Source organism: Heteronotia binoei, chromosome 11, assembly GCF_032191835.1.
Source record: "Heteronotia binoei isolate CCM8104 ecotype False Entrance Well chromosome 11, APGP_CSIRO_Hbin_v1, whole genome shotgun sequence".
Classification (NCBI taxonomy): Eukaryota; Metazoa; Chordata; class Lepidosauria; order Squamata; family Gekkonidae; genus Heteronotia; species Heteronotia binoei.
This window is the reverse complement of record NC_083233.1, coordinates 47,805,494-47,826,561: the sequence shown is the minus strand read 5'-3', so window position 1 is coordinate 47,826,561 and position 21,068 is coordinate 47,805,494. Positions and strand designations below refer to the sequence as shown.

The 21,068-nt window shown below is 48.0% G+C and overlaps 2 protein-coding genes across 4 annotated transcripts in view; one reads left to right on the top strand and one right to left on the bottom strand.

The window, feature by feature from the left end:
• The window catches only part of DGKK (diacylglycerol kinase kappa), a 55,620-nt gene extending 50,342 nt beyond the window's left edge, over positions 1-5,278 (top strand). For both annotated transcript variants that reach the window (XM_060249564.1, XM_060249565.1), the window contains exons 26-29: positions 703-822; positions 1,613-1,724; positions 3,103-3,233; positions 3,779-5,278. In XM_060249564.1, the coding sequence (XP_060105547.1) occupies positions 703-822; positions 1,613-1,724; positions 3,103-3,233; positions 3,779-3,853 (438 nt within the window). In that variant the 3' untranslated portion in view covers positions 3,854-5,278. The remainder of the gene's footprint in view (positions 1-702; positions 823-1,612; positions 1,725-3,102; positions 3,234-3,778) is intronic.
• Positions 5,279-7,668: 2,390 nt separating this feature from the next.
• Positions 7,669-19,364, bottom strand: CCNB3 (cyclin B3). Of its 2 annotated transcripts, none has more exons than XM_060249659.1 (12): positions 19,149-19,364; positions 18,170-18,286; positions 17,728-17,811; positions 16,078-16,187; positions 15,403-15,499; positions 14,379-14,477; positions 13,788-13,880; positions 12,931-13,068; positions 11,289-11,444; positions 9,981-10,130; positions 9,660-9,790; positions 7,669-7,952 (listed from the first exon to the last, which is right to left on the bottom strand). In XM_060249659.1, the coding sequence occupies exons 2-12, from the start codon at positions 18,254-18,256 to the stop codon at positions 7,862-7,864; spliced, it is 1,236 nt and encodes a 411-aa protein (XP_060105642.1). In that variant the 5' UTR covers positions 18,257-18,286; positions 19,149-19,364; the 3' UTR covers positions 7,669-7,861. The 2 variants fall into 2 exon arrangements, with proteins under 2 accessions (XP_060105642.1, XP_060105643.1); XM_060249660.1 differs by having other exon boundaries at positions 19,179-19,193.
• Positions 19,365-21,068: the final 1,704 nt, after the last annotated feature.

Here is a 21,068-nt window from a genome sequence, read left to right as displayed (position 1 = left end):
TCTATGGAGAGACAGAATATCAGTTTTCTCGATAAGTAGGTAGCCGCTACTGAAACAATGTGAAAGAGGTGGTGGATCAAAAATACAGTCCAAGTATTTCAATGAGGAATAAGCCAGGGGAACTGCTTTGGAATCATTAGGGTCAGAGGTAAGGGGAGTGGTCCATAGTAGACTCCTCCCTCTTCCTCCCTGTTGTTCCTGCATGACTCAGGGTCACAGTCCCTCTGTCAACAGAGAGTCTGCAGGAGACTCATTTACTCCTCTCTCTTTCTCACCCTGATTCTAACCCCAAATGCCATTAGTTGTCCTCAGAGTTAATATGACTTCTTCCCAAAATCTAAAGAGAGAGCCCAGCTTCTGTGGCCCCTGGCCTACTTGGGCAGCTGCCTGTTGTGCCCCATTTCACTTTCCTCTGCCTTCAAGATGAGCACTCAGAACACCAAATCATGAATTAAGTGGTAGCTCTATCACCTGCTTCCCAATAGAAATTAACTTGCAAAATGAGGGTCCATCAGCAGTGGCCAGTTCTACCCCAAGCTCACCAAACTACCTCCCCCAGGCAAAAGGAAGCCCAAATCCTGCTCTCTTTTAAAGTTTGTCTTCGTTGCTGCTTCGAGAATAGGGATGGAGGAGCTCCTTGGCCTTTATTTAAGATTTTACTTGACTTATATTCTCCTCCCATTGTCTTTTCCCCCCTAACAGCAATTAGACTCTCCCCAGCAAGAAGAAGGACTCCGGCATGCCCTGAGTGCCGTCGGCCAAGAACTTCAGAAGCTTTCTGATATTCACTGGATGGCACCAGTCATCAACTCTGCTGAGGAGGTGGGTGCCCCCCATCACAGACACAAGAACCCATGTCTGCTTTTCCTCAGTTGGTAATGGGCAGTTAAGGACCTCGGGCAGAGGCTACCTGTTTTCCTATTGATGGGAAATGGCAATCTGCTCAGAATGTAGAAAGGTTGAAAGAAATGGGCATGTTTAGCCTGAAGAGGAGGCGGCTAAGAGGTGATATGATCACCATCTTCAAGTACTTGAAGGGCTGTCATCTAGAGAAAGGTGTGGAATTGTTTTCTGTGGCCCCAGAAGGTAGGACCAGAATCTGTGGGTTGAAATTAAATCAAAAGAGTTTCCGACTTAAAATTAGGAAGAACTTCCGGACCATTAGACCGGTTCCTCAGTGGAACAGCTTCCTCGGGAGGTGGTGGGCTCTCCTTCCTTGGAGGTTTTTAAACAGAGGCTAGATGGCCATCTGACAGCAATGAAGATCCTGTGAATTTAGGGGGAGATATTTGTGAGTTTCCTGCATTGTGCAGGGGGTTGGACTAGATGACCCTGAAGATCCCTTCCAACTCTATGATGGTATGATTCTTATTAATTTTAAACCAAAGGAGGACATCATAAGGGACTGATTGGGATGCTCTTTGCCAGCTTTGGAACTGGAAAATCAATGGAGAAAGAGGGCCAAACCACACCCAGCCCATCTCTGCTTTTAAATCACTTATGAAGAGGAGGGAGCAGGCATAGGAGCATAGATCAGAAGTGGGGCTCAGTCTCTCCCTCCCCACTATTCCAAGCAGTGCAATGTCTCCCTTCTCTTTTGTGCCCCCACTAGGAGTCTTCTGGTAGCGTCAACAAGGGGAGCCTGAAATTACGCATCAACCTTGCTAAGCCCAAACGGGAGAAGGAGAAGCCTCAGAAGCAGAAACCCAGCAGCCTCACACCAGGTAAACAGCAGAGGGAGCTCTCCAAGAGCCTGGGTGGCAAGTAGCAGCTGGTGGTGGCAAGAGGTTGGCAGCCGATCTGCAGATCAGTGCACAGCTCATGAAATCCTCCTCCCCCAGTGATTCATCACTCTAACAAAGGCCATTCTGTGCTGTATGCATTAAGAAAAACTCCTTGTTTCTTTGTTTTTGCCATTTGTCAAGGGTAACTTCCTCCTGCAGAAGCAGGTTGAAGCAATGAGGGGCATCAGGGCTGTTCTGGGCAGGACTTGGGCAAAATCAGGTGTGGATGGAGACCAGGAGAGCGGTTAGGAGCTTGGGTGAAATTTAATGAGAGGAAGTATGCAGATTAGAAGGTAGGGTGAAATACCAGGCCAGCGTGCACAGACAGGCAGTAGCAAAGCTATGAGAGGGCTGCATCATGTGGTCCAGAAGTGGACCCAAGGTTTCTTCCAGTGCGACAGATGTTCTACTGGACCCATTTCCTGACTCAGGTGCAGCTGCTTCCTGGCAACATTGAGCGAGAACTCTGAATTGGTTCTCTGGGTTCATAAACCCATTTGTGGTCCTTAGTAAATGCCAACAGTTTGAGCATTTGCTTGTGTTGCCTGCACAGTTGGTCTATCCAGGGCTTTTTTTGGTAGCAGGAACTCATTTGCATATTAGGCCACACACCCCTGATGTAGCCAATCCTCCCAAGATCTTACAGGGCTCTTCTTACAGGGCCTACTGTAAGCTCTTGGAGGATTGGCTACATCAGGGGTGTGTAGCCTAATATGCAAAGAAGTTCCTGCTCCGAAAAAGCCCTGGATCCCTGAGCTTTTGGGGCCCTCATGGAGGACAATGCCCCAAAGAATCTACACAGAGAATAGGGTGTACCTGGACAGAAAGTCTGGAATGGAGTATCAATCAGGAAGCTTTTCTTGCTGTTTGCATGTCTTGTGGGGAAGTGATTGGGTGCGGGGTGTGGGGGGGGGGACAGACCCAGATTGCAGCTGCTTATGAATTGAGCTTGCATAACTGCTCTTGTGTTAGCTGTCTAGTGTGTTAGCATCACTGTCCTTCCAGGGGAAACAATGGGCAACCAGGAGGCTGGCTGTGCCTGGGATTGCGCGGGGCTGTGGAAGCCAGAGGAAGGATGTGGGAGAGAATGCAGGGTCCAGCTGTAGTCTAACATTTGAGGAATGCTGAACCCAGGGCTACAGGTTCATGAGGTCCCTGTATCCACTCAGGCTTGCTGCTGCTGCTTCTGTTTCTGCCCTGTGCTTGCTTATGTAGTTGTCCCCGCTGTTCTTTGTGCTTCTCTGTGCCACCACCCAACCAGCTTCTGCTGAGCACATTTGCCCTCCTGCAGCTGAATTTTAATTTTCCTTTTTGCTAGTGGACAAATGGGGCCCTGAGGAAGTGTCAACCTGGCTGGAGGCGCTTGATTTAGGGGAGTACAAAGAAATTTTTATGCGCCACGACATCCAGGGCCCTGAGCTGATCCTGCTGGAGAGAAGAGACTTGAAGGTACTTCGCCTAGCATTCTCCCGCGCCCGGGCACCTCTTGCTCTTATGTGCAGTTGCTTGTTTTGTAGATGCTTGCATGGTGCATGGCATGGCCAAGCTGGGTTGCTGGTATGGGTTGTGCCTCTCCTTTGTCTGTCCTCTCTGCTGTGCAAATAGCAAGGAAAAAATTGGGCACTAGGCACAAAGAGGTACTAGGAACTTGAATCAGAGGAGCTGCCCATCAAGAACAGCTGCTCCGCTTCTGTGCCATTTTGGAATCCCCTCCCAGGTTCCTTGTCCTTTGCCATTGTTTTTCAGCCTCCATATTCTTTATGACAGATGAACAGTGCAACAGCTCCACCTGCTGATAGCTAGAGAAATAACTACACCGTGTGCTTCATTGTTTTTTAGTGCAAACATTTCACTCCAGTGCACTCTGAATGAAACTGTGGCGAGTGCAGTGTGAACACAGCCGGAAAAGGTCTATCTGTACAGGGATACAGCCATTCGCAGAAAATAGCCTTCAGCTGTTGTGACACTAACTAAAGTTATTCTTTTTTTTTAAGGATCTTGGGATAACAAAAGTGGGCCATGTGAAGAGGATTCTCCAGGGAATTAAGGACACTGCCAGCCAGCTTTAGATGTCAGCAGGAAGCTGCAGCCATGCCCTCTCACCCCCCTCTGTCTCAACTGCTGCCAGTCTTGGCTTGTGGAACCCATCGCGTACGATGAAGCACCCAGCCTGAGCCTGGTTGCCCTGGAACTCTGACCCCAGGACAGCTTCCCATGCATCCCATGCAATGAGTTGACATTTCTGTGTTTGCCAAAGACTGTGGCTTGGCTGTTTGTCTCTCCTTGCCTTCTGCTTCCTCCCTTCCCTTGTGGCACTTCTTGTGTCTTTTTTGGTTCATGTGTTTGAGCTGCTTTAAGTGAAGCCATTCATTTCCATCCATTCCTGGTCCTTGGTTGGGGGTGGGAGTGAAGCTCCTGCAGCCGCTTTTGGGCTCACTACATTGGATTGCTTTCATGCCTGGCTGTGCTGTGAAACACTATCAGATGACAAGAAGCCAGCTGGGGAGGCTACAAGTAGCTGAGCTGGGTAGTTATGGCCCAGAAGACACACTAACTAGAGGTCTTCTGACTTCTCTGGTGAGCCTTGTCCTTAGCTTGTACCTGGACAGAGCTGCAGAAGGGTCTGTGCCGGCTCACACTGCATATCCAATAAAACCCAAAGCAGCAGCAGGCTGTGGCTGCTTTCCTTTTAGGAGGGAAAAATCTCTTCCTCTGAAGGTTTTCAGGATACTTAACAACTCTCTGTCAGGCAGGAATGTCACAGGTCCCTGCTACTGAACGTCTGGCTGCCCTGCATCTGTTCAGAGAGTTGTTATTTCTCTCATTTCCTAGAGTGCTCTCATCCCAGAACTAGCACTTTCAAGGTCTGCAGATGCCTCCCTTACCCCACCCTGCTTGTGTTCCCCCCTTCCATTTAGTTAGTTGGGCATGAAGCCTCTCTGTCCACCTGAGTAAAAGATGGTTTACAAGGGGGATGACCCACCATGATGATAGAAACAGTAACTTGCTGTGTGGGTGGGTGTGAAGTAGGAAAGGTGCCAGTTGTAAGCTTTTGAGTTTTAAAGCCAGCTGCAACAGCCAGAAATGTTCTGTGCTATACAGAAGCTTCCACAGATCAATGGAGGTGGGGGGGGGCATTAAAAATTTCTTCCCTGCTATCAGGGTAACTTAGAACTTGGAACAGGAGCAAGGGTGCTCTCAGCTTTCTGAAGTCTTAAGCATGAAAATACAAATAAGAACACATTTTGAATGGGCTTTGTGCCCTACCAGGAGAAGGCACTACCCTTAGCACCATGTCCCCTGCCCCAGCCTATGCCCACCTGCATGGCTCCTAAACTCCCTGGAGGAGAAGAGGCAGAGAAGCTCTGCTTCTTCCTAAGCTGGTAAAATGAACTAATTACCCTGCCTGCTGCTCGGGGAGAATGTAACTAGTTTGGAGAGAAAAAGATATTTATTTAAATATTTAATATATATAAAGCTTAATTTATTTTTCACCTTGTGTTGCGCGATTGCACTTTTCAAGCCCCACTCCTTCCCGGATGCTACTTTGTCTATTCTGAGGGCCAGCTGTTCCAGTGACTGCCTGTGCAGCAGGATGTGTGGGGAGGTTTGCACCTCTGGGCCTTTCTTGGGGTGGTTAAACTCTCTGGCCATTGTTGTTTGCCTGCTGGCTTTGCTTTAACTGTGGCAGACCATCTCATGCACCGATGCAATCTCCACTGCATGAGCTAGGCTCTGAGAGTCCCTGATGCTGAGATCCAGGCAGTTTCCATGGGACCAGTGCCAAAGAGAGACCAAAAAAAGTGACCAGGACTGCTTCTGCTGGACAGTTGCAAGCCGAAAGACCTGCTCCTCTCCCATCTTGAGGCCGCTGCTATAGGAAAGAAGCTGGGACTTGTTCAACCAGCAGAATGCGACTGTCCTAGCACCCTGATTGGGCCTCACCTCCCTGCAGCAGGTCCTGGCTCCCCTCCTCGTCTCTGCCACTCCACTGCTGACTTTACTGCTGCCCTCTGTAAGCCTGAAGATCAATCCATGCCAATCAGGGCTACTAAACACACAAAGTCCTTGGCAGTAACTCTGAGACTACAAACTACCTAAGCATCTTCTCCCCTTCCGAACACCTAGAGCAAAATAGCAATGGGGGTGGTGGAGGGAGAGGCAAGGCCTAAACTGGAACTTGCTGCTGGGCCAAGCCAATACTGCCTCCTGTAAAGCCTTGGTGCCTGAAAGAGGCAGAGCTATTGCTACAGCCACCAAGGACTGGGGGGAGGGGGGTCAGCAAACTCAAGCACCCAGCTTTTTTGGAGGGGGGAATCCTCCATTGCCAACTGGTGCAGCTTTAGCTCTGCACAGTCTGTGCTGTTGTGGGGAGGGAGGGTGGGTGAGTGTATGGCTGCCGTCACTGTATTTTCTTGTGCTAAAGTGATTGATTCATATCGTGACTGTGAGTGTAGGGGGAAAAATTATGGGGGAAGGGTGTTCATATTTCCTCCTGAGGGAAACTGGGGGGGGGGAGGAGTAGGCTGGTTGCTCATAACAACCTTGAACAGACCTGCCCTGAAGGGGCTGCAAGCAGCACCCCTCTGCTCCTCCAGTCAGTCATCCCAAGGTGTTAACTGTTGTTGGGCCAAAGGCCTGGGCCCAGTTCTAAAGCAACAATTGCTGTGTGCTCCCCTTGCCTGAAACTGGCTCTTCATACCAGAAAGAAGAAATCGTGCCAGTAAGCCACCTATAGAGTATGTTTCCCACCAGAAGTCAGAGAAGGCTTGCCTCTCTTCCTTGTTGAAAAAAAATGGGTTTGAGTCAAGCAACTGGAACTACTGAGAGGGTGTGCAGTGCTGGCTGGAGGCAGGAAGCCAGATGCTATGCAGGATTCACCCGTTGCCCCCCCCCTCCCAGTGTAGCCCTGTGGCATCTTCACCATTCCCCAAAGCTGCTGTTTTCAGCTGCAGCTTCCAGGAGAAAAACAAAAACCAGAGCTGGAGAGACAGCAAGTTGCTTCTCTGCCCCTGCCTAAAACTGATACGCTGAAAGAGAGCCAGAAACAAAACTCAAGCAAGATTGATATTTCATTTGAAAAATAGTGGTGGGGGAAAGAGGGAGATCACTCTCACTCATGAAAAGAATTGGCTGTCATTCCATTCTTAAAGTTTTCCCACCCCCCCACAGCCCAAACAGGGCTTGAAGGCAGCAAGTAAGCCCTGTAGTCTCCCCCCACACATACACCCTTGCCTTTTATTTCCACCCCCTTGTGGCAGGGGAGGTAAGAGTGAACTGGCCCCCCAAACCCTGTACTGCTTGTTCAATAAATGAGGCAGCTGATGTGCTGCCAAGAGTCATGTGTCTTTTACTGGTTGCCTGACAGGCAGAAAAGCAACAGGTAAGGCTTTTCCTGTTCCCAAGTCCATTCAGGTCCTAGACGCAGGAACAAACTCTTTCAAACACTCCTTACAATGAAGAAGCTACACACGGGGGGCTGGGGATGATCAAACCCCTACATTCAGAACTCAGGGATGCTAAAATAAAATACATAAATGAGCAGGGACAAGTCTGATTTTCTTCTTGGTGCAAGGCCTGCTCTGCTCAAACTGAGACACACCCCTGACTCTGTTCCAAAGGAATTGCCCGTTAACTTGGCTGCTAGGATTTCACCACACTTGTTGCTCAGTAGCACCTCTACTTGGTAGCTGTATAGAACCCCTGCCTCCTACTGGGCCCCAGCAGCTATGGGGGAAGCAGGCTGGTTGGAACAGCACACACAGACACCCCCTTCTACCCAGAACTATCATGGGAAGAGAGAAACCAGACAGATGCAGCAAAAGGCTGTAGGCCACAGTTGAGAGGAAGGTTCAGAATTGAGGGCACTCAACCAGCAAACAGGTAGAAATATCATACCATGCTTTATTGAAAGCTTTTCTACTGCTTTGCTCCCCTCCCTATACACACACACACACATTTAATTTCAGTTCTTTTCCCCGCGCTACAATTATTTTAAAAAAATGTTATATACAAAGTTCAGGATTAACAGTCATCTATTTACACAGTATTTACACACCAGCTGCATTGCTCTGGCTTCATGACAAAGACCCCCTTCTGGCCCTTTGCAAAGAGTCCTCCAGCTTCAGCATATCCATAGGTGGCATCTTGGCTACTGCAAAGAAGACCCTACAAGGCAAAGAGAGAGAATCTTGTGCAGGTGGATGCAGGCAGGGAGATAGCACAGGACAGGCTTTAACACACAAGGTTCATTTCTCCTGTTCATCCTAACAGCCTTTGCTTCCTCCTCCATCTTTTTAACCCCCTTCTTCAGTAATGCATGAAGTCACTTTAGACTGAATTATACCACTGACCTCTCAAGTTTGGTTTCTGTCTGCCCTCAGTGGTAGCAGCTCTCCAGGGTCTCAAGTTGAGGTCTTTCACATCACCCACTACTTGAAGTTTTTAATTGAAGGTGCTGGGGGACTGAACTGGTGACTTTCTGCATGCAAAACTAATGCTCTACCACTGAGTCACATACATCTCTTTTAGCTTAGAGGGGTCTAGTCTGACTGGTAACACATTGCAGAGGCAATGATGGGGCTTGTGTCTCTGGCACAGCACCTGTGGCTCCTCCAAACACCATTCCCCCAAGTGTGGCACACTCATGTTTCAGAAAAGTGGGCAAGGTTGTTGCTTGGTAGGGCTGGTAGCTGGCACCTTCAAACAGCTGCCACTGGAGGAGCTAGAAAATGGGGTAATCAGAAGATATTCCTGAGCTGCAGCCCTTGGCCCAGGGATGGAAGTAAAAGGCCCATCCTCCCCCCTTCATTGCAGCCTTTGCACTCTCATCCCAGCACCCAGGTGACTGGCCACTGGGAGGAGAGTTTTCCCAGGTGGCTGTTCTGGTGGCCAGCTTACTCTCCTCTTGCTGTCTCGGCAATCTCGCTTTCTCACCCAACCTGCTGAGCTTCATGCTGAGGAGGGAGTGGGAAGGCAGAGGGAATCACTCCAGCTGCAGAAGGACTGGCTAAGATTCAACATTGGACGGAGAGACAATCCTACATGCTCAGAGGTACTCTGGTCAGTAAACAGGTTATAGTTAAAGAGATAGCTAGAACGTAGTTCTTGTACGTGCAGGTTTGATGGGGTGACATAACAGAGCATGTAGTCATCATGTGGCTCTTTTGGTTGATGGTAATTGCAAAATGTGTCCCTCCAGCAGCTGTGGAATAAGTACCACTGCCCTTATGGGACAAAGTTCTTTTAATGCCAACTGTGAAATGATGAAAATACAGGTGAATACTATTAGCATGGGGACACAGATGCAGAAGGAGCTCCAGTGGTCCCCCCCCGCACCTCATCCTGCAGTTGGGCTTTGTTCTCAAGACTTCTCCTTAAGGTAGCACTTTACCCTAGACCCACATATATGCCTTCAGTTGCTTTTTCAGTATTTTATTAAGCAACCAAACTAAAGGCAATACAGCACTTTGCCTGAGCAAACAACTAAAGGCAACTAAAGTCAGACTAGACCCCTCTAAGCTAAAAGAGATGTATGTCAAGGTTATTATTAATTAGTCCCATTCAAATCAGCTACAGTCATCAGCAACCACTTTGATATTTATATCCTGTTCTCCCCAGCACCACCCAGTGGGGAGAAAACACATTTCTCTTCTCCTTTCCTTCCCACCTTTGCTGCAACTGGCCCAAGGTCATCCAGCAAGTTGCTATGGCAGAGGAGCGATTGACACTTCCCCAGCCCAACACCCCAAGTTGCCACGTATGCAAGGTTAACATGCCATGGTGCACGTCGCCACCACTGCACTTTTAGGAGCATGCAGCTCTATGGATGCTTGCACACTACACACCTCAAGAGCAGGGGACGGGAGCTCTCACCTGTGGGAGTATTTGCTGCGCACAGCCTTGAGCCGCTCATCATGCTGATAGGTCAATAGGAAGTTCAGCTTCTTAACCAACGATTGGAGGTCTTCGACACTGTAGCCACTGTAATACTCCAGTGAGGGATTCTGTAACACAGCAGCAATTTGCACCATTCCAGGACAGCTTCAGAAAGAGGCTGCCCAGGCCCTGAGGCTGAACTCACATGTCGTATTCCTACCGCCCTGAAAAGCTCTCCCTGCTTGGTATCTCATGTGCTTTGCTCAAGGGAAGGTCCAGAAACCTCCCTCCCCCCCTGCTCAGAGGAAGAGGGCTCACCCAGCCGTCAAGGTTCTTCATCTTCAGTGCCAAGAGGAGGCAGCTAGCAGCCAACCGAGAGGCCCTCTCCTGGACAAAGTCATATTCCTGCAAGGTCAGTTCACAGATGAACCGGGCCAGCGTCAGAGTCTCCATGGTAGCCTGGCTGCACTGCAAAAGGACAAATGGGGAGCAGGGAAAGTGAGGCAGAATCCCCTGAAAACATTTTTCCTTTGTCTTTCCAAATGCTCTCATGTCCCAAGGAATACCAAGGCAGTAATATTCGACCAGAAAGCTTCCCTTGAACCAGATCCTTATCTCCACCTTTGATTCTGCGACCACAGCAATTCTAGCACCGCAGAGCCTGACGTGCCTCTAAGAAGCTTACAGAACCAACTCATTCATATTTTAGCTCAGCCCACAGCATGCCTAGTGGTGGGGACATGGCTATAGTGCTGTTCTCACAAGTGTCCTAAATATGGCAAACAATTTGATATGCCAGATAGGACTGGGCACCAACTTCACAAACCTCCATTTTCCCAGTTTGTGTCCATCCATAACACCACATACTGGATGGCAGGTAATATTTTCTATAGTAGTCAAATAAGGTTGGTAAACTTTTCAATGTTTCTAAAGTTCTTTTCCCCCCTGAAGGGGGAGGCACCCCCCATAGCTTCAGAATTTCCAGAAATATGATATCTCTGTGCAGCAGAGCAGGGGGTGGTTCCCCATCTCTAAGGGGTCTGAAAATTTATGCACAATATTGACCCTGCAAGAACACAGGCACCCCCCACTTCCAGATTGGCACCAGGCACCACTCTTTCCTTCCTCTGTATCTCTTTGTATCTCAGCAAAATAGGCATCTGTACTCGTCTTCACTCTTTAGCCCATATTCTCATAGCTGTGCCTATTGATGCAGAGTGCAGAATCCTGAGAAGCTAGCTTTCACATTCTTTTTAAAAAGTTGCTCACACTCAAAGTTGTAGAGTGAGGCTAGTGAGCATTTGAGCAATGCTTGGCTAAATGCCCTGCCCAGTCCTGCTAGTTAGAGGAAGGAGGGCTCATCTACAAACACACACATAGGATAATTCAAGAGCAGAGGGTTTGCTGGCGTCAGGCTGGATTTCAAGCTACTACAAATCCATGTACTGGCACCACAAAGGACAGGATTGGGCTCCCTGGGAATGTCAGTTATGACACAGCTGCTCTTGCAGAGGTGCAAAGGCAACATCCAGAACATGTGCGACCCCCTCCACACACAGGCTTGTGCTCTGCAGTGGACCCCAAGCATCTTCTTATTTCCCAAGCAACAGCTGAACACTGACTCACCTTGGCAAACCGGCGGAGGAAGCGGTACGCAACAGGAATATTTATGTCAAAGTGGAGCGTTTGCAATATGCTCATTTCCATGGAGATGAGTTCTTCCCTCTTGTAAGCATCATCACAGATGTACAGGAAGTCATCCACACAGGGGGGACAGCGCTCCTGCATAGAAAGAGGTGGGGGGAGAGAGAGTAAGGACTACTTCTATGCTCTGAAAGGCTTATGGGCAGTACAGCCTGTATCTAGGGCAAACCCTGAACAAAGAGAAGGCATATTCAAAGGCCTGTAATTTTAATGCAGCTTTCTATGGCACAATTTTCCTATTAAAACTGTGCATTTTAGAAGCACTGTGTTCTTAGAAGCTATCTTGTAGTAAGTGGAAATGGGTGTGATATACATGCTCTATTAAATATAACAATACCCTACAACCCCCTTTAACATAGAAGGATCGTCATCCCCAAGCAGGACTCTGATTTGGGGCTTTTGAAGCCAAGAGCACAAAGACACATGAGATGGCCACAGTTCACAGCGGCTGATATGACAGGCAAAATCTCAGAAATCTAAAATTTGCCTTTTCAAAGAAAACATATTCTTGAACTCACGGAGGCAGAGTGGGAGTAGATCAAATCTAAAACAGACACCTGCAGGGGATTTCTAAAAATAAGGGAGAAGCAGACTTGCTTTAGCCCAGGCAGCATCTCTGAAAAGCCCCTTCACTGGATCACTGAGTTAGTCTGACACGCTAGCCCAAAGCCAGCTGGAACTGCCTGCAGGGGCTTGGGCATGTCATGGCCTACAGATTATGCCCTGAGTTTCATTGTGATGGATAACAGAGAAAGAGACAACAGAGCCTCATAACAGGAGCCACAAGGCTTGGGAGAGAGACATAGCCCTGATGTTCCTCCAGCAACTAAGGTGGACATCATAAGAACATAGGAGAAGCCATGTTGGATCAGGCCAATGGCCCATCCAGTCCAACACTCTGTGTCACACAGTGGCCAAAATTTTATATATATATGTACACACACACACACTGTGGCTAATAGCCACTGATGGACCTCTGCTCCATATTTTTATCCAATCCCCTCTTGAAGCTGGCCATGCTTGTAGCTGCCACCACCTCCTGTGGCAGTGAATTCCACATGTTAATCACCCTTTTGGTGAAGTACTTCCTTTTATCCGTTTTAACCTGACTGCTCAGCAATTTCATCGAATGCCCACAAGTTCTTGTATTGTGAGAAAGGGAGAAAAGGACTTCTTTCTCTACTTTCTCCATCCCGTGCATTATCTTGTACACCTCTATCATGTCACCCCGCAGGCGACGTTTCTCCAAGCTAAAGAGCCCCAAGCGTTTCAACCTTTCTTCATAGGGAAAGTGTTCCAGCCCTTTAATCATTCTAGTTGCCCTTTTCTGGACATTCTCCAATGCTATAATATCCTTTTTGAGGTGCGGCGACCAGAACTGCACACAGTACTCCAAATGAGACCACACCATTGATTTATACAGAGGCATTATGATACTGGCTGATATCAATTCCCTTCCTAATAATTCCCAGCATGGCGATGGCCTTTTTTATTGCAATCGCACATCCTCAGCTCTCTCCTGTTCTCTGCCTCGTGCTGCCCCACAGCTCCCATTGGGGCTTACCTCAAACTTGGAGGCAATGAGGATGGCCGTGGACCCAATGAGCTGCAGCTTGTCTCGCATGCTGGTCATCTTCACCAGGTAGTGGTCCATTAGTTTAACTGCCAGGTAAAGCGTCTCATGTGTGAGCTCAAAGTTCTCCTACAAGAACCAGGGAGATAAAGAGGAAAATCAGTGCATGGCTCCATCTGCTTCAGCTGGCAACGGCTCTCCAAGGAGCCAGGCAGAGAAACAGGGGACTCTGACAGCCAGGCTTCCAGTGAAGTGCAGAGACTGAATGTAGGATTCTTCTGCATGGAAGCATGTGCTCTGCCACTCCAGCTCCCTCATAAAACAATGTGCTGTAAAGAGGTGCAAGAGCCCAGATGAAACAATGCATCCATTAGGAACAAGATTTTAATGCTCAGTTTCCATTTTAAACTGCAACACACCAATCCTCTTACCAGCAGAATCAGAAATAACGGAGTCATACGTAGTCTCCCAGAGCCCAAGTCCAGCTCAAGACTTAGATGTGGCACAAAGCAACTCATGAGTCCCACACCTGGGGCCATCATTTGGCACTCGACTATTCCTTCCCCAGAGAAACCAGCCCTGAATCAGATTTTTTTTGGGGGGGTGGTAGTAGTAGGCATTATCTTACTTCTTTCTGACCCAAGACTTGCTAATGGCAGCAAACACCATTCCCAAGTAACCCCTCTGGTTCATTTGTTTTTTCCACCACACCAGGATAGCTGAACTAGAACCTCTTCTCCACCCTCCCGCAGCCTCAGCCAGGAGATCACCCTGCCCCTAGATGGATGCATTACATTGACAGGGCTCTGTAAACAGGCCTCACTTCAGAAGTGCCAAGAGACACCCACCTGAACCTCCACCATCCAGTCAACCAGAATGGCCCGCATGTCCTCAGTGATGTCAGGTTGATTCTCCATGTAATCCGGGATCAAGAATTTCTCCTAGGTAGGATGGAACAGAAGAGGAAGAGCCAAGCATACGGTTGGATGCCCCCCAAGCTGCTTTCCAAACCTTCCACAGGAAAGACCAACTCACCAAGTCCAGCCAGGAGGGCCTAACAATTAGCAAAGCCAATGCCAAATTTTGTGGCAAACAAAATGAAACCAGCATTCAGACTGAAGCCAGTGCTGCTTTTGAAATCCAATAAGTCCCAGTTTGCATTTTGTAATCTCATTCCAAATGCTCAGTTTGGGAGATAAACTCAAGGAGAGTTGAGGGGGCAGTTTTCATTCACAACTCCACCCCCCCGCCCAGGCACCAGAACAAAAACTTACTCTGGACATTATTTATTCCAGACCCCAAAATCAAAGGATAGATCTGTAGTAGTTTTTAAAGGGAGCTTCATTCTCCAAATAACCTCAGAAGTTTCCCCCCTTTTTAAAGGCCTGGACATGGGAGTCAGGGAACCATCCCCAAACCAACACCCATCTCCAAGCTACCTCGCGCTCCCGCATATAGTTGAAGATATCCTTGGCGTATTCAGCACTGGCAAAAGGATCATCCTGCTGGACCTTGTCTATGTCCTCAACTGGCTTCACCTGCACATGGAAGGAAGGGGTTTTTTTGATGCTTTTAAAAAAGTATCTAGGTTGAATAACATAAGCCCTCTTGCTCTCCATCAAGCAAAACCAAAGAGCAACAAGTGATTCTTTTACCCACAGCTTACTGGCTTCCTCATAAGTTCTTCCTTTGAGGCTCTTCTTAGTGCTAGTCTCTTGAAATTCAATTTCAGCAAATCCAGTCTGAAGTAAGGCCTAGTCAGAGTCACTCACTGATCTGCCCACTCACAACTGGCAGCTGTACAGGGTCTGTGACTTTCTCACTCCTGTTTAGTAGGGAAGCTGCATATTGATCCATGCAGGTCTACCACTACTGAACTACAATTTCTTTCCAAGAGTCTCCTGGATTTCCCAAGTTATGGAAAGGCTGCCCTATCTGCACTGATAGAGGAGCTCACAACCAGGTCAGGAAGCTCCACCTGAAAGGCAGGGACTGAACTGGCAGTGACACACATTCTGTATGCATGCAAGGGGGTCACTCTCCAATGAAGCAAAGGGATGCATCTATCATGTCAAGGGCCCACCATATAACAGTCTTTGTCATGGTCCAAGAGTTCTCTCAAAGGGACCACAGCTCAAGTCACCCAGCAGATATGTGAGAACACTGCAGATAACAGTTTAATGAAATGAGGAGGGTCTAATTAGAAGCCCCCCCCCAAAAAAAAAACTAGGCTCATGGAGACTCCAAAGGCACGGTTAGGTTCCCCCATGGAAGTGGGGCATCAGGGTAAGCAGATGCTACAAGCATTCTCATGCACATGCTCAGGCAATATTGCCAAGAACAAATATATCCATCTGCCCAGAATCTTTCTATCAACAACACCCCTCCCTCATTCCCACCCACCCACATGCTCCTTAGCTTCTATTAGCTACAAAGCCACCAATGAGGGTAGTTTCCCTGTACCAAAGCCACTTCATCTGCTGGGGTCTGTGAAGGATCTGGCTTCTCTGCTGGAACTTTCTCAACTGGTGCATCCTCAGAGGGAATTTTGCTCACTGACCTGAAAGAGGTAAACCTGGGTTAGTAATGAAATCAGACCACAGAGAATATCCAGATAAATCAGCCACTGGTGAGGCATTCCAGCGCAACAGCATTTACTTAACACAGTGTGGACAGAAACTCTGATAGGGACAAGTAGTTAGAACTACTGGCATATTTGGATATTCAAGCTAAATTTTGTAACAATGAAAATACTGAACTTTCATTTATTATCATTAAACACACTATAGCATATTCATGGTTAAAATTAGGGATGGGCACACACCAGATGACAAAATTTGGCCAGTTCATGATTCGTGAACTGAAATTCATGGCAGGGCAACTGACATGAATTTCCCATGACATGATCTTCCCATGAACTTTCAAGCTATTAATGCTGGTTCATTAATGGATACATTTGCAGACAGACAGTCTCTTTCCTGGGGGAAACTTTTTTTGGGTGGGGGAGGGGTGGCGAGCCTAACTCCATCTCTCTTGCAGTAGCTACAAGCAATCATGACCACAAGAGAGATGGTAGCGGATGAACAGGCAACTCAGCAGCAGGAATGGTAGCAAAACAACACACAGTTATGTCCTCACTTTTTAAGGTTAATCTCATTGTTCTTTGCAACATCCAACACAACTGATCCCTTTGGCACTTTTTTGGATGCTGCCTTTGCTGTCCCCTTCTTTCCCAAAATGTGTTGAGCCTACAAAGGAAAGACCGCAAGGTTATTAGCAAAGGAAAAAGACCCTATGACTGCTTTCATCTATCTGTACAGTTCATGCCTACTCAGAAGCCAGGGCTTCCTATCAACTCTGGAAAAGGCTGAGCTGCGTCCCAGCTTTTCTCCATTCATACCCCCTCAGTTCTGGGGTCTACCTGTGGGAATTAAAAGAGGGTGTGGTAACATCACTCTTAAAGAAACCACCTTTGGATCCTGCTGATTCTTCCAATTACCTCCCAGTTTCCAACCTTTCGTTTCTGGGCAAGGTAACAGAGAACAGTGGCAGAACAGCTCCAGAGTTTCCTGGAGGAAATGTCAGCTTTAGATCCAGTCCAGTCCAGCTTCTACCCCCGGCCATGGGATGGAGACAGTGCTTGTTGCCCTCACAGTTGACCTTCATAGGTAGCTGGACCAAGACAGGTCAGCACCACTGTTATTGCTTGATCTGGTGGCAGCGTTCAACATGGTCAACCATGACCTGTTCACCCACTGCCTCACCAACACAGGAGTTTGTGGGATGGCCTTGCAATGGCTTACTGCATTTCTCCAAGGCTGAGGACAGAGGATAGCACTAGGAGAAAGGGTATCACCACAATACCCCTTGGTATACGAGGCCCCCCAGGGAGCAATCCTCTCTCCAATGTTGTTTAATACTTTGCCTAGCTGGTTTGGAGTTTCAGGCTGGGTTCTCATCAGTATGCAGATGACACCCCACTCTATACACCCAGCCAGATACCATCCCACCTATTTTGGCTGAGGGGCCGAATAGCTGAAACAGAGCTGGCTAAGACTGAATCCAGCTAAAACAGAGGTTCCGTGGCTGGCAGGGGAGATTCAGAATTGGGGTGCCAACACCCAGCCCTTGGCAGTATGCCTTTAACGCCAGTGCTGTCAAGATGACTCCTTATCAATGGATGCCTAGATCACAAATACTACTAGACTGGTGTTCCTTCAGTTACCCGAGATCAGGCAATTGGTCCCCTTCCTGTCTTGCCCCGAGTTAGCCACAGTAATCCATGCAAGCAGATCCTGGGCTTTTTTGGCCCTGGCGCCAACTTGGTGGAACTCTGCCTAATTACATTTGTGCCTTGTGGGACCTAGCACAATTCTGCAGTGCCTGTAGAACAGAGATGTTCCACCAGGCCTACTGTTGAGGACAGCATCAGTCTCCATCTAGTCTGGCTCCTTCCTACCCTCTCCCCTCCTACAGGGTAATGATACTAACTGGTGGATTGAAGCAACATCTGCAAATTGTTGTTGAAATGTTTGTGTTTTAATTGTTTTAACTGGATTCTGAATTCTTAAAAATGCTGTCCACCAACCAGCACACAGGGGAAGACACTTAACAAGTTGAATGTATAAATAACTAAATAATCCCTGAAAAGATGACAGAAAAGGTTCAGCCTCACAGATTCAAGCAAGATGTCAGACAGTGGTCTGTCTGTGTGCTTAAAGCTGCTTCAGAAACATGTGTAAGTTGGGCTTTCCCATCCTGCCCCAAATAGTAGAGGCCCCTACTTACATTGGTGATATCCCCAAAGGCAGAACGCTTCTTGGGTGCACCCTGCGGTGAGGAAGGAGACCGCTTCGTCTGAGAGCTTTCCTCCTAGGATGGAGAAACAGATAAGTTGGTCAATCCTTGCTAGGCCTTCCCCTAAATACCAAGATCCCCCCACCCCCGAGACCCAAAGCCCTAGCAGGCACAGCAATGCCAGCATCCAGAGCAGCTCTGCCATCAGTTTCCCAGAAACTCCACAGATTAGGAAGTTCTACTCTTCGTCACCCACCTGTAGCTATTCTCCAAGGTCTTACCACAAGCCAATGACACCAGCCCATCTTGACCCTTTGCCCACAGCACAGAATGGCGACTTGCTCTTGCCAATAGACTGCCCCAGGGAAGGAAGGACTGACCATGCAAACCTTGTTTCTCAGAGGGGGAAGGGGACCCCAGAGGTTCAATTCACCTTTGCTTGGGCATTCTCCACATTCGGCACTTTGCCCGGGCAGGGTTGCTTGCTGCCTGCTGCCTTGGTATTGCGTGGGGCTGGCATGTTGTTTGTTTTCAGCTCACCCAAGCAAAGCTGGATACAGGAAATAAAAGGGATGGAAATGGTCAGTCAAAACCAGAAAGCACAACCAGCCACTGACTTTGCCTCCCACCAAAGCACTTCTAGGGCATGCCTTTATTATAAGCCCAGCAAACAGATCTATGGGCAGCTGAGAGAAGAAAGGTTACCCAGGCAGAGAAAATGGTGAGGAATCGGTACAACACTCAAATCTAGTAGCATTTTTAAAGACCAACAAAATTTCCAGGCTATAACCCTGGAATGGTCAAGGCATCCATTCTTCAGATACCTGACACACTTGACAAAATGAGCTTTGACTCTCCAAAAAGGCATGCACCCTGGAAATCTTGTTGGTCTTTGAGGTGCTAGACTTAAATCTTGTTCTTCTACTGCTGACCAATACAACTACACCCCTGAAACCATGCAGAGAAAGGCACAGGTCCCCTTGCCTCACCATCTTTACCTGTTGGATTTCTACCTGTTAAATACTTAGAACACTGCGAAGACAAAAAGCAGCACGACAGCATGCTGGCTGGAAGATCGGGGGAGGGTATAGCCGAAGGCAAAAAGGCTGTCACGCACTCCGTAGTGATAAGGCAAGAGGGAGTGACAAACAATGGGATCAGGAGTCTTCCGGGCTAGGGCGGGGGGTGGGGGAGATACCTTCGCTGCGGCAAGCTACCGAAGGAGAAAGTGAGGCAGCCTTGCACAGTGCTAGGGCTCAAAGGTCGGGGTGGGGAATTGGAAGCCGTCTTCTTGCACAAGAGATCAGGCGAAACTACCTCTACCCACCCAGGGTTCCTCCTTGGTCCCGCGAGGCGGGCGAGCGAGTAAGGATAGCGACTGACTACCCTCCGAATGAATCGGGGCCACCTACCGCTGCCAGCTACAAAGATCCGAGAGTCACCACCACCAGCCAGATCCTTCACTCGTCTTACTTGATCTGCCGCAGCATAAGTGGGAATTTGAAAATTGCTACATTGGCAGAGGACGATCGTCGATTGGCTCCACAGTAGCCAATCCGAGAGCCGGGAAGAATGCGGTTGCTAAGGGCGGTGCCTGAAGATTTTTAAAAACCGGCTCTCGCAGCCAATAGGAAACTATTAGCAGCGGTTCCTGCAGAAGAGGCTGCCCCTGATTGAAATGACGCTTCAGATAGACTAAACCACGTCAGAATGTAACTTTTTCTTAAAGGGACAATGCGCATATAACCCTTTGCTTTCCATGGAGCTTGGAGAAAGGAGAGAGCAGTGCCTGATCTTTAGAGCGGAACTTCTTGACTCTGTTGCTTCCAAAGTTAGTGGTAGTCACTTGCCTGACAGTAAGCAATTGTTGGATTCCCGTGTGTAAGTGGCAACGTGATCCATACTTTACTTTTGTTTAAATCTTCAGTGTAAACAGGAAAGCAATACGTGTTTCAAAGTACACTCTGGCCACACCCTGGATTTAAACTCCCAAAGTGCTTCAACATTAAATGTAAAGTGGTTGGGAAGAGGAAGCTGGGCGGGCTAGATGGTTCCTTGTGTGATGCTCCTACATGCGTGTCAATTACAATATATATAATTATTTGCATGCATGTAAAATAAGCCCATATAGAAAGATCTACAATTTGGAAGTGTGCCATTTCTTGCACAAAACTGCCCCGTTTGGGCAACTGTCAAGTTTATTAGCCTTAAATTTAGGGAAATTGTCAGGCAGTGGGAGACCTGCGTTTTCTAAAATACTTTGATGATCTGCGCGTCTCTTTGCCTGGGTTGGCTGGGCTGCAGTTCTGCGCAGATCAAATGCAACTGACAGCAGTGCTCAGTAACACTCAATAGCCAGCCATTCCGGCATCTGGAAAATGGGTTGTGTCGGAAGGGGTACGGCCTCGTTTATTTCGGTTCTCTTTCCACCAGAGGGCATCATAGGCTATGACAAAGGCTGCAGTCCTCCTGAGCATACATAGTTAAGGTGCTTAGTTTCCACTGGAGTCTATTCTTTTAAAGCTGTGCGGGATAGCAGCCAAATTGCTTTTGAATTCCTGAAACAGGTGAACATGGTTTAACACTGGCTACAGTGATGTGGTGGTGGAACAGAACTTTGCATTATTTCAATCTGTGAAATTGTAGGGCAGCTGAATACAGGTTAATTCAGTGGTGTCAAGCAGGCGGCCCGGGGGCCAAATCAGGCCCTCAGGTAACTGGCTGTCATCTGCTTCCTTCTCCCTCTCTCTTGTTTCCTTCTGCATAACAGCTTGCTTTGCAAGGTGTGCTCAATTGCACAGGAGCTACAGAGTAAAACCTCCATTTTCTCCATTGACTGAGCCTCCTCCCATGGGGAGGAAGGGGGGAAGGCAGAGCTTGTTTTTCCAGGCTCTCTCAATCGCACAACAGAATTACTGAGCCAAGTCTCTCTTCCTTCTATTGGCTGAGGCTCCTCCCCCTCCTGTGTCTTATAAAGTTTATATTGCTGCTACCTAATCTTACAACTTGGCCCAGCAAGGCCTCATTTATATCAGATCCAGCCCTCATAACAAATGAGTTCGACACCCCTGGGTTAATTGATTCTTGGCCAAAGTAAAATGTTTCATTTTGCATCGGAGTAATATTTTGTGTGTGTGCTGGGTCATAAAGCCATTTAATGCGGCTTGTTTATTTACTGACTCCCTCGTCTCTTTCCTTGAGACAAAAGTTTGAAGATTTAGTCACACTGAGCCTATTTGAATCAGACAAAATATGTTTGGCCTTCCTTGCCTCAAGCATTCCTGGGACAAAACTAATCCAGGCAATTCGCAAGTGATTGTTTTGTTTTCATG